Source organism: Chlorocebus sabaeus, chromosome 7 (assembly GCF_047675955.1).
Source record: "Chlorocebus sabaeus isolate Y175 chromosome 7, mChlSab1.0.hap1, whole genome shotgun sequence".
NCBI classification, from domain to species: domain Eukaryota; kingdom Metazoa; phylum Chordata; class Mammalia; order Primates; family Cercopithecidae; genus Chlorocebus; species Chlorocebus sabaeus.
This window is the reverse complement of record NC_132910.1, coordinates 24,690,654-24,703,693: the sequence shown is the minus strand read 5'-3', so window position 1 is coordinate 24,703,693 and position 13,040 is coordinate 24,690,654. Positions and strand designations below refer to the sequence as shown.

The 13,040-nt window shown below is 40.7% G+C and overlaps 1 protein-coding gene across 1 annotated transcript in view; it reads right to left on the bottom strand.

Moving 5' to 3' along the window:
• Positions 1 to 6,561, bottom strand: part of AFM (afamin) — a 22,002-nt gene extending 15,441 nt beyond the window's left edge. The window contains exon 1 of the mRNA XM_073017800.1: positions 6,429 to 6,561. Within this exon, the coding sequence (XP_072873901.1) occupies positions 6,429 to 6,561 (133 nt within the window). The remainder of the gene's footprint in view (positions 1 to 6,428) is intronic.
• Between the last annotated feature and the right edge of the window lie 6,479 nt (positions 6,562 to 13,040).

Here is a 13,040-nt window from a genome sequence, read left to right as displayed (position 1 = left end):
CCACAGTGCCTGACAAATAGAAAAGGTAAGAAAGAACTATGTGTCAAATAAATGGGCAAAAGAAGGGTGGATGGGACAAAGTAAGAAGGCCATAGGAGACTTTGAACTGTCACATTGAGAAACCAACAAGATCTAAATTTTGGTAGGAGTAAGGGAAATGAAAAGGAAAATATAGATACAAAAGATATTAAAAAGGCAAAAAATCAAGATTTTGAAACAGGTTGTTACAAGGGAAAAGGAGCAGGAAAACTCAAAAATGACCACTCTTCAAGCCTGTCTCACTAGCTGGTATTGTAGGGGCATATCAAATTGAGTAAAACGCAATCCATGCCTTCAGGGCCACTGCCAAGCTTAAGGCATGTTTGTTCAAGTCAAAGAAAGGAGCTCCTTCTAGGCCAAAAGGATTAGAAAAAGACACCTCCTCTAGACAGATGAGGTTCAAAATATTTCCCCTTTGGATGGAAGAAATATAAAAAGTCATCCTTTCCTCCAGACTGAGATGGCCTTGGCCAGGCTCAGGAGGGATGTTCAAACTGTACATTTGAAGGAGGAAGTAGGTTCTGCATTCCCTAAAGATATAGTTGGGAAATATGTTGGACAATCGAAGGTTCCAGAAAAATCCCAGTTCACATCTATTTCCTCCAGACTGAGATGGCCTTGGCCAGGCTCAGGAGGGATGTTCAAACTGTACATTTGAAGGAGGAAGTAGGTTCTGCATTCCCTAAAGATATAGTTGGGAAATATGTTGGACAATCGAAGGTTCCAGAAAAATCCCAGTTCACATCTATTTCCTCCAGACTGAGATGGCCTTGGCCAGGCTCAGGAGGGATGTTCAAACTGTACATTTGAAGGAGGAAGTAGGTTCTGCATTCCCTAAAGATATAGTTGGGAAATATGTTGGACAATCGAAGGTTCCAGAAAAATCCCAGTTCACATCTATTTCCTCCAGACTGAGATGGCCTTGGCCAGGCTCAGGAGGGATGTTCAAACTGTACATTTGAAGGAGGAAGTAGGTTCTGCATTCCCTAAAGATATAGTTGGGAAATATGTTGGACAATCGAAGGTTCCAGAAAAATCCCAGTTCACATCTATTTCCTCCAGACTGAGATGGCCTTGGCCAGGCTCAGGAGGGATGTTCAAAACTGTACATTTGAAGGAGGAAGTAGGTTCTGCATTCCCTAAAGATATAGTTGGGAAATATGTTGGACAATCGAAGGTTCCAGAAAAATCCCAGTTCACATCTATTTCCTCCAGACTGAGATGGCCTTGGCCAGGCTCAGGAGGGATGTTCAAACTGTACATTTGAAGGAGGAAGTAGGTTCTGCATTCCCTAAAGATATAGTTGGGAAATATGTTGGACAATCGAAGGTTCCAGAAAAATCCCAGTTCACATCTATTGTTCCACTGCTACCATAAACTATACATATTTGCAAAAAATACCAATATTAAAATCCAAATGTGTCTCCCAGCAACACTTTCTGTCCTGTCATAGACTGCTGATTATTTTTCAGATGTGACAACTGTTTCTTCATATTGACTTGGTAATATAAAAATTACCATCAAAATAAAAATTCTGAAAAGGTTAATTCTGGATAACTGGTTAGTCTATGTAAATTAGTGAGAGGGTGAAAAAAGCAAGTAAAGAATTAACTTGAAAGAAAACAAAATTTTCAAAAGAGACATCCTAACTGGTCATTCTTTAGCTGATATACAAATAAATTACTTACCTACATCCTGAGGTTGTGTGGGCAGAGTTAGGGATTCAGTCAAAAAACACAAGAAAAAAATAAAACCTGTAAGTTTTAATTGTTTCATCTTTCTAGAAACCACATTTACAAAAGGAAGTAATATTGTTGAGGAAAATCAAGTTTTTATATTATTCTTTCACATTACCAGTAAAAAAGTAACCTATTTAATCTATTTCTGAAATACTGAGTATTTGATTTTTTTATCACTCTGCAGAATTTCTTGCTAATTATTAACCAGAAAAAAATTACCTTTGTGTTTCACTGGAAAAAATCTACTGAGTTGGAACAAAAGTCCACAGGCTAAGTGTACACAATACCTAACCAAATAGACAACCAAAAAAAACCTTAAAATACTGCAAATGTTAAAGGAACAAAGGGCCAGAATAGATATAATCCAGCAATCTATCTTATGCATATATATCCAAAGGAAGTGAAATCAGTATCTCAAAGATGTAAATATATACAACTACTATGTACTCACAAAAATTAAAAATGAAAAATTAAGAAGATATACCTGGCCGGGCGCTGTGGCTCAAGCCTGTAATCCCAGCACTTTGGGAGGCTGAGACGGGCGGATCACGAGGTCAGGAGATCGAGACCATCCTGGCTAACACGGTGAAACCCCGTCTCTACTAAAAAATACAAAAAACTAGCCGGGCGAGGTGGCGGGCGCCTGTAGTCCCAGCTACACGGGAGGCTGAGGCAGGAGAATGGCGTAAACCCAGGAGGCGGAGCTTGCAGTAAGCTGAGATCCGGCCGCCACTGCACTCCAGCCTGGGCGACAGAGCGAGACTTCGTCTCAAAAAAAAAAAAAAAAAAAAAAAGATATACCTGCACTCCCATGTTTATTACCACATTATTCACAATAGCCAAAATATGAAAACAGCCTGTCAGTATATGTATAAATAAATAAATAAATAAATCTCTCTCACACACACACACACACAAAATAGAATACTATTTAATATTTAAAAAGAAGGAAATTCTGCCATATGAGAAAATGTGGATGAATGTGGAGAACATCATGTTAAGTGAAATAAATCAGACACAGAAAGAAAAGCACTGCATAATCCTTCTTATAAGTGGAATCTAAAAAACTCAAACTAGAAACGGCATAAAATGGTGGTTATCAAGGGCAGGAGGTGGAGGAAATGGGGAGATGCTTGTCAAAGGGTGCAAAGTTTCAGTTACATAGAATGAGTAAGTTCAAATGCAGCACATGGACTACAGCTAATAATACTGTATTGTATACTTAGAATTTGCTAAGAGACTAGGTCTTAAGAATTCACACTGTCTTAAAAGAAAAAAAAAAAAAAATAGGTAACTGACTGTGCATGGTGGCTCACACCTGTAATGCCAGCTCTTTGGGAAGCCAAGGCAGGTGGATCTCTTGAGGCCAGGAGTTCAAGACCAAACTGGACCAACAAAGCAAAACTCGTCTCTACAAAAATTAGCTGGGAGTGGTGGCATGCACCTGTAATCCCAGCCACTCAGGTGGCTGAGGCACAAGAATCACTTAAACATGGGAGGCAGAGGTTGCAGTGAGCCAAGGTCGCACACTGCACTCCAGCCTGGAGGACAGAGCAAGACTCTATCTCAAAAATAAATAAATAAATAAAGTATGTCAAAAGATGGATATGTTGATTAGTTTGGCTGTAGTACTCAAGTCACTATGTATATATATTCGAAACATCATGTTGCATGCCTTAAATATACATTTTTTTTTTTTACTTTTTTTTTTTTTGAGACAGAGTCTCACTCTGTCACCCAGGCTGGAGTGCAGTGGTGTGATTGTGTCTCACTGCAACCTCTGCCTCCCAGGTCCAAGAGATTCTCCTACTTCAGCCTCCTGAGTAGCTGGGATTACAGGTGTGCACCACCACGCCAGGCTATTTTTTGTATTTTTAGTACAGATGGGGTTTGACCATGTCAGCCAGGATGGTCTTGATCTCCTGACCTTGTGATCCACCCACCTGGGCCTCCCAAAGTGCTGGGATTACAGCCATGAGCCACCACGCCCAGCCTTTAAAGTAAAAAGAGTTTTTTAAAAGCAATGGAAGCTTATGGGAACTTGATAATTAAAATAAATAATTACTGGAATATATTATAACACATTAATTTTTTTAAATTCATGAACTTATACCAATACAAAATTAAAATAAAAATGGGGAAAGGAAAGCTCTTCTCCACAGAAGAACACCAACTAATAAATGTAGTTAGAAACAACTCATAAACGTTTGTAACCCCCATAGTAATAGCTGATTTAGGCCAGTTTCATGAATGCATGATAAAGTCATAGGTGAAAAATTAATGAGGAATAGCATATTTATACTTTCAAAATATCACTTCACAGGTCACTTATTAATTTCAAAGTGCAAAAAACACCTTTGCAGGTGAATACATAAACAATGATATAGTCACTGTATGGATTATTATTTGTCTTTAAAACTAATGAATATTAAAAGTACGTAATATCAGAGGAAATATTTACTAAATGACTTTTGGTAAAACAGTAGAATATAAAATTTTATATGTTATGTGTAGAAAATGGCAGGGTGAACAGACTCACTAAACCAAAGAAATGGAGGGAGAGAGATAAGAGAGAGACAGGGAGATTGAGAGATAGATTTTGTTTCTAAACAGAATTATGCAACTATATGGTCAGCATCTTTGCTTGCGGGTGGTGAATAGTCCTAATTGTGCTGACCTCTCATTGTTGCCTCTGTTCTAATTGGCCTTTTGTCAGATGATTTAAAAGACCAAAACTGTTGCTAAGTATATTGAATTATTAGTCAGAGATTCATTCACATTTTATTTTCTTCTCAGATATGTTACTTTTTATTTCCAATTACTGGTTGACATCTGGCAAGTAGAAAATAGCTCTAATTCATCCATTCACAAATTTAGTCCTCCGTACCATTAATAAGCATGGGATATTTTTATGCCGTATGAAGTGAAATAGCAGTCTGTGCCTACTTAGAAACTTGATGTATCTAAGCTAATTTTCTTCCTGGTTATTTTGTATTTGTCTCAAATGATCTAATTACTGACTCCTTCATTAATGAGTAATATATTTTTAAATTTTCTTCAGTAAATATGTCAAATAAATTTTGCTTCAACAATATAGATATATACATATATATCCAGACACTGAAGAAAAAAAGAGAGGAAGCTAGCAGTATATGAAAAGCTTGAGAAAATCCTGGAAACTATAAAACAGATAGGATCGAATTAATGGAGAAAATAGATAAGAGGGAGCTTCAACTCAAATCTTGGGAGATGACATCCATTCTTCTCAAGAGCATTCCAGAACTATTTCAAGTCTAAAGAATATAAAGAACAGATACGGGCCATGGGGCAATAATCAGGAAACGAAGCTAAAACCTTATATTCTGAACAGCTAAATTAGGACAGGACATTACTTTCTCCTCTCTTTCTCAACCTCCACACACAAATATATAACATACTTGGGTAACAATGTTTGATATCTTTTACATCTAGGTCAAAATCCAAAAATGACTCTTTCTTAGTTTGGATTTCCCAAAAGCAGACCTCTAGGGAAAGATTTGTACTTTATTTGGAAGGCAACTGTAGGAGGCACAGTGAGGAAGTAGGACCAAAAAGGGAGAAAAGCAGCCAATAATTCAGGTGTTAATGAGAACAATAATAGCGTAGGCAACTGGGATGTAAGCCTGTTCAGAACTATCTGGGAAGTGGAAGATGCCCTAGAATCATCCTGACAGAGGACTGAGAGGCTGGGCCGTTATTCCATTAACTACAGACTACATGAGCAAGAATAATAATCAAGACTAATCAGATATACATGAGCGAGAAAAATAATAATTCATAATTATTCATACTTCAGGAAAAAAGAAAGCTATTGAGGTACACATTCTAAAAACATCATAATAGTTAAAACAGTGTGATGATATTGGTAATATGCAGATACAACAAAATGAAAGTCTAAAATTTGATCCAAATTTTAGCCTATCTGTACAGTAATATACTTCTAAAAAGATCAGAGATCCAAATGTAGAAAATTTTTTAAAAAAGAGAAATGATGAAAGTACTAGAAGAAACACAAGTGATGAGGGAAAAACTTTCCTAATTATAATGCAAAATAAATTCAACTACATAAACAAATTTTTAAAGACTGTGCATGAAGACTTCTCTGGGCAAGACATCCTACTAGACACAGCCAGGTGGAACAGCCTTCACTGCGGGACTGAGATGACCGGCACACTCCTAACAGATCTTCAGGGGGAAGGTACTGAGAGTGGACAGAAGAAAGACACAGAAGCCGGGCTGAAGTGGGAGGAAGCTGAGAACCCTGCACGGGATTGTCATGCACTGGGACTCACTCCCAGACCCCAACAACTCTGGGGTAATGGGTGAGTTGAACTGGCAAGGAGCAACCCGCTTTCACCATGGGCCTCAGGAATTCTGACAGAGGAGACCCCTCAACCACCATGGACACTCAAGTTGGCAGAAAGAGCTGCTTAGAGAAGTGGTAGGGGCCAGCACAACAGCTGATGTGTAGGCCAAAGGGATTGGTACGGAAGCATCTGTAACAGAACACAGCCAAGGACGCCCATTCCCCTAGGCTCGACTTGTTCCTACAGGAGATTTTAGCCCTAGGGGAACTATAGGACCTAAACTCTACAGGGTGGTCTTGCCCACCAAACAGAACTGGTCTGACTTGAGCACTCCTTGGTCTGCTGGGGAACCTCAGGTGCCCTGGGTCCCACATCATAGCTCCTGCACTGGCAAACTGTGCGTAACCGGCAGAAAGCCCCAGCGAGGCAGCCGCCATGGTCATGCACCAGCTGGCCTGCTCCCTCTTCACACTGCAGCATCCCTCAGATACACAGCAATCCCCCACCTCCCACCTGCATCACTTTGCAGGCACATGTCTGCACACGCAGGTTTTGCCTTCTTAGCCTCGCAAGTGTGCCTGTGCATGCGCCCTGCCTTGCCACTGCTTCAGTGGGGAAGTGCACTTTGTACCCCCTCCTCTCACTAGACGGGCATTGCAGTTGGAACCTTGGTGGGCACAGAGCCATACAACACTGCACCCTCCAGCACCCTTCCCCCGCACAAACACAGCCACAGGAGTGAAACTAGGCACGGAGAAGAGCAGACCCTCCTCTATGCTGAGCAACCGCCCCTGCCTGTGACTCACAGCACAAACAGACCTGCACCTACCAGTGCCCTGTCTCCCTACCAACATGGCCACCTGTGGGACCATGTGCACAGTAAGCATCCTCACCCTTCACCCTCCCCAAGCCATGCTGCCTCTGTCACTGTGGTGAATGCCACACCCTGCTACAGCCAACAAGTGTGCACCCCACCGTGCTGGCTTGCTGCTGCAGCCACATGTAAATTAAGACAGGCACAGTGGCTCATGCCTGTAATCCCAGCACTTTGGGAGGCCGAAGTGGGCAGATCACCTGAAGTCAGGAGTTCAAGATCAGCCTGACCAACATGACAAAATCCCATCTCTACTAAAAGCACAAAAATAGCCAGGTGTGGTGGTCCATGCCTATAATCACAGCTACTTGGAAGGGCAGGAGAATTGCTTGAACATGGGGGATGGAGTTTGCAGTGAGCCAAGATCATTCCATTACAATTACACTCCAGCCTGGGCAACAGAGAGAGACTCTGCCAAAAAAAAAAGAAAAAAAAAAACCTGACGCCACCACACTACAAAACAATTTATGCTACTGGCACATGTGAATTAAGACAGATGTTGATGCCACTACACTACGAAATGCTTTGGCTGACACCATTTGATCACTTGATATGGTTTGGTTCTGTGTCCCCACCCAAACCTTATCTAGAATTGTAATCCCCATAATCCTCACGTGTCAACAGGGTGAAGTATAGGGGACCAGGTGGAGGTAATTGGATCATGGGGGTGGTTTGCCCACGCTGTTATGATAATGAGTGAGTCTCTCACGAGATCCGAAGATTTTATAAACGTTTGGCATTTCACCTGCTTGCGCTCACCCTGTTCTGCTGCCCTGTGAAGAAGGTACCTGCTACTCCTTTGCCTTCCACCATGATTGTAAGATTCCTCCCCAGCCATGTGGAATCGTGAGTAAATTTAACCTCCTTCCTTTATTTACCCAGTCTCGGGTATTTCTTCATAGCAATGTGAGAATGGACTAATACAGTAAATTGTTACTGCAGAGAGTGGGGTGCTGCTATAAAGATACCCAAAAATGTGGAAGTGACTTTGGAACTCAGTAACAGGTAGTGGTTGGAACAGTTTGAAGGGCTCAGAAGAAGACAGGAAATGTGGGAGAGTTTGGAACTTCATTGAGACTTGTTGAATGGCTTTCACCAAAATGCTGATAGTGACGTGGAAAATGAAGTCTAGGCTGAGATAGTCTCAGAGGCAGATGAGAAACTTCCTGGGAACATAAACAAAAGTGACTCTTGTTATGCTTTAGCAAAGAGACTGGTGGCATTTTGCCCCTGCCTTAGAGATCTATGGAACTTTGAACCTGAGAGAGATAATTTAGGGTGTCTGGAAGAAGAAATTTCTAAGCAGCAAAGCATTCAAGAGGTGACAGAGCATAAAAGTTTGGAAATTTTGCAGCCTGATGATGTGGTAGAAAAGAAAAACCCATTTTCTGAGAAGAAATTTAAGCCAGCTGCAGAAATTTGCATAAGTAATGAAGGGATGAATGTTAATTGCCAAAAAAATGGGGGAAATGTCTCCAGGGCATGTCACAGACCTTCCTAGCAGTCCCTCCCATCACAGACCCAGAGGCCTAGGAAGGAAAAACGGTTTCATGGGCTGGGTCCAGGGTTCCCTTGCTGTGTGAAACCTCAGTATTTGGTACCCCACTTCCCAGTTACTCCAGCACTGGCTAAAGGGGGCCAAGGTACAGTGCATGCCATTGCTTCAGATGGTGTAAGTCCCAGGCCTCAGCACCTTCCATGTGGTGTTGGTCTTTGAGTGCACAGAAGACAAGAATTGAGGTTTGGGAACCTCCACCTAGATTTCAGAGGAGTATGAAATGCCTGGATGTCCAAGCAAAAGTTTGCTGCAGGGGTGGCACCCACATGAAGAATCTCTGTTAGGACAGCGCAGAAGGAAAATGTGGAGCGGGAGCTACCACACAGAGTCCCCACTGGGGCACTGTCTAGTGGAGCTGTGAGAAGAGGGCCACTGACCTCCAGATCCCAGAATGGTAGATCCACCAACAACTTGCACTGTGCACCTGGAAAAGCCACAGACACTCAATGCCAGCCCATGAAAGCAGCCAGGAGGGGTGCTATACCCTGCAAAGCCACAGAGGTGGAGCTTCTCAAGGCCATGGGAGCCCACCTCTTGCATCAGCATAACTTGGATGTGAGACATGGAGTCAAAGGAGATCATTTTGGAACTTTAGGGTTTAATGATTGCCCTATTGGATTTCAGACGCATGGGGCTTGTAGCCCCTTTGCTTTTGATTGCCCTATTGGATTTTGGATTTGCATGGGGGCTTGTAGCCCCTTTGTTTTGGCCAATTTCTCCCATTTGGAATGGCTGTATTTACAAAATGCCTGTACCCCCATTGTATCTAAGAAGTAATTAACTTGCTTTTGATTTTACAGGCTCATAAGTGGAAGGAACTTGCCTTGTCTCAGATGAGACTTTGGACTTGGACTTTTGCATTAATGCTGGAATGAGTTAAGACTTTGAGAGGCTGTTGGAAGGACATGGTTGTGTTTTAAAATATGAGGACATGAGATTTGGGAGGACACTGGGACAGAATTATATAGTTTGGCTTGGTGTTCCCACCCAAATTTCACTTTGAATTGTAATCCCCATAATCCCCACATGTCAAGGGCGGGAATAGAGGGAGGTCATTGAATCTTGGGGGCAGTTTTCTCCATACTGTTCTGGTGATAATGAGTGAGTCTTACAAAATCTGATGGTTTTATGTAAGCATCTGGCATTTCCCCTGCTTGCACTCACTCCATCCTGCCACCCTGTGAAGAAAGTGCTGCTTTTCCTTTGCCTCCTGCCATGACTGTGAGTTTCCTGAGGCCTCCACAGACATGCAGAACTGTGAATCAATTAAACCTCTTTCCTTTATAAATTACTCAGTCTTGGGTGTTTCTTCATAGCAGTGTGAGAATGGACTAAGACACCACCCATCTGAGTGTAGTGAACAGCGGTCCAGAAGCACCTCAGCCCTCCACAGTACAGTTAGATTCCTAACCTTGAGGAGCCAGAGAATGAAGTCAGAGCCTGATACAAATCCTCCAGAATTAGAGCACATAGTCCAGGAGTTGAGAGCTGCGTGTTGGTCCCCTAAAATCTTCCATAAATGAAGCAAGTCAGCTGAACCTACTTTATACCACAATCAAACCCTTTAGGTCATCAAACAGGATAGGAAAATGAAATCCAACCAATGGTCAGAATTTCAAAGACTGAAGAAACATCAGCCCACAAAGATAAGAAAGAACCTGCACAAGAACTCTAATAACTCAAAAAGCCAGAGTTCCTTCTTTCCTCAAAATGACTGCTCTACCTCTCTACTAAGTGTTCTGAACTGGGCAGAGATGGCAAAAATAACAGAAATAGAATTCAGAATATGAATAGAAAGAAAGATCATTGAGATGCAAGAGATGTTGAAACCCAATCCGAGAAAACTAAGAATCACAATAAAATGATACTGGAACCGACAGACAAAATAGCCAGTATAGAAAAGAATAACTCGCACAATAAACCTGAAAAACACACTACAAGAACTTCATAATGCATTCACAAGTATTAATAGCAGAAAAAAACAGCCACAGGAAAAAATTTCAGAGCTTAAAGACTGACTTCCTGAAATAAGACCGTCAGACAAGAAAAGAGAAAGAAGAATAAAAGGTAATGAACAAACCCCTAAGAAACATTGGATCATGTAAAAAGACCACATCTACAACTCATTAGTGTTCCTGAAAGAGATGGGGAGAGTATAAGCAACTTGGAAAACAAATTTCTGGATATCACCCAAGAGAACTTCCCCGCCCTAGCTAGAGAAGCCAGCCTTCAATTCAGGAAATGCAAAGAACCCCAGTAAGACACTCCCCAAAAAGATAATCCCCAAAACTAATAATCATCAGATTCTCTAAGATTGAAATGAAAGAAAAAATGTTAAAGGCAGCTAGAGAGAATGGGCAGGTCAACTACAAAGGGAAACTCATCAGACTAGTAGCTGATCTTTCAGCAGAAACTCTAAGCCAGAAAAGATTGGGAGCCAATATTCAGCATTCTTAAATAAAAGAAATTCCAACCCCAAATTTTATATCCAGCCAAATTAAGCTTCATAAGCAAAAGAGATATAAGATCCTTTTCAGACAAGCAAATGCTGTGAAAATTTGTTACCACCAAGTGCTTTACAAGAGCTCTTGAAGAAAGCACTAAATATGGAAAGGAAAGACCATTACCAGCCACTACAAAAAAACACACTTAAATACACAGACCAGTAACACTATAAAGCAATCACACAAACAAGTCTGCAAAATATCCAGCTAACATCATGATTACAGGATCAAATCTGCACATAGCAACACTTACCTTGAATGTAAACAGGCTACATGCCTCAATTAAAAGATACAGGGTGTCAAGCTGGATAAAGAACCAAGAATATTGGTATGCTGTCTTCAAGAAATCTACCTCACATGCAATGACACACATGGGCTCAAAAGAAAAGGATAAAGAAAAATGTACCAAGCAAATGGAAAACAGAAAATAAAAAAGCATAGGTTGCAATCCTAGTTTCAGACAAAATAGACTTTAAACCAACAAAGATGTTAAAAAGAGAGAGAGAAAGAAGGGCATTCCATAATGGCAAAGGTTCAGTTCAAGGAGAATACCCAACCATCCTAAATATATATAGGCACCCAACACAGGAGCACTTAGATTCATAAAGCAAGTTCTTAGAACCTTAAAAGAGACTCAGACTCCCACACAATGATAGTGGGACACTTTACCACCTCTCCAATGGCAATATTAGACAGATCATCAAGGCAGAAAACTAACAAAGATATTCAGGACCTGAAATCGGTCCTGGATCAAATGAACCTGATAGACATCTACAGAGCTCTCCACCATAAAAGAACAGAATATACATTCTTATCACCACATGGGACACGTACTCTAAAATCAGTCACATAATCTAACACAAAATACTGCTCAGCAACTGCAGAGAACTGAAATCATAACAACCACTCTCTCCGACCATGGCACTTACAAATTAGAAATCAAGACTAAGAAATTCAGCTAAAAACATACAGTTACACAGAAATTGAATAACCTGCTCCTGAATGACTTTTGGGTAAATAAAGAAATTAAAACAGAAATCAAGAAGTTATTTGAAACAAATGAGAACAAAAATACAACATACCTGAATCTCTGGAACAGAGCTAAGGTAGTATTAAGAAGAAAATTTATAGCACTAAGTGTCCACATTAAAAAGTTAGAAAGATCTCAATTTAACAACCTAACAGCACAACTAAAAGAACTAAAGAATCTAGAGCAAACCAACCCCAAAGCTAGCGAAGACAAGAAATAACCAAATTAAAGCCAAACTGAAGGAGATTGAAACATGAAAAACTGTTTAGAAGATCAATGATCCCATGAGTTTGTTTTATGAAAACTGTAATAAAATAGACCCCTAGCTAGACTAATAAAGGGAAAAAAGCAGAGAAGCTCCAAATAAACACAGTTAGAAAGGACAAAGGGGAGATTATCACTGACTCCACAGAAATATAAATAAATCTCAGAGAATATTATGAACACCTCTATGCACACAAACTAGGAAATCTAGAAAAAATGGATAAACTCCTGGAAGCACACAGCCTCCAAAGACTGAGTCAGGAAGAAATGGAATCCCTGAACAGAACAATAATGAGCTTCAAAATTGAATCAGTAATAAATAGCATACCAACCAAAAAGAGCCCAGGACCAGACAGACTCACAGCCAATTTCTACCAGATGTACAAAGAAGAGCTGTTACTCTTCCTACTGAAACTATTCCAAAAAATTAAGGAGGAGGGACTCCTACCTAACTCATTCTATGAGGTCAGCATCATCCTGCTACCAAAACCTGGCAGAGACACAACAACAACAACAACAACAAAAATTTCAGGCCAGTATCCTTGATGAACATCGATGCAAAATCCTCAACGAAGTACTGGCAAACTGAATCCAGTAGCATGTCAAAAAGCTTATTCAGCACAATCAAGTAGGATTTATCCCTGGGATGAAAGGTAAGTTCAACATACACAAATCAAAAAATGTGA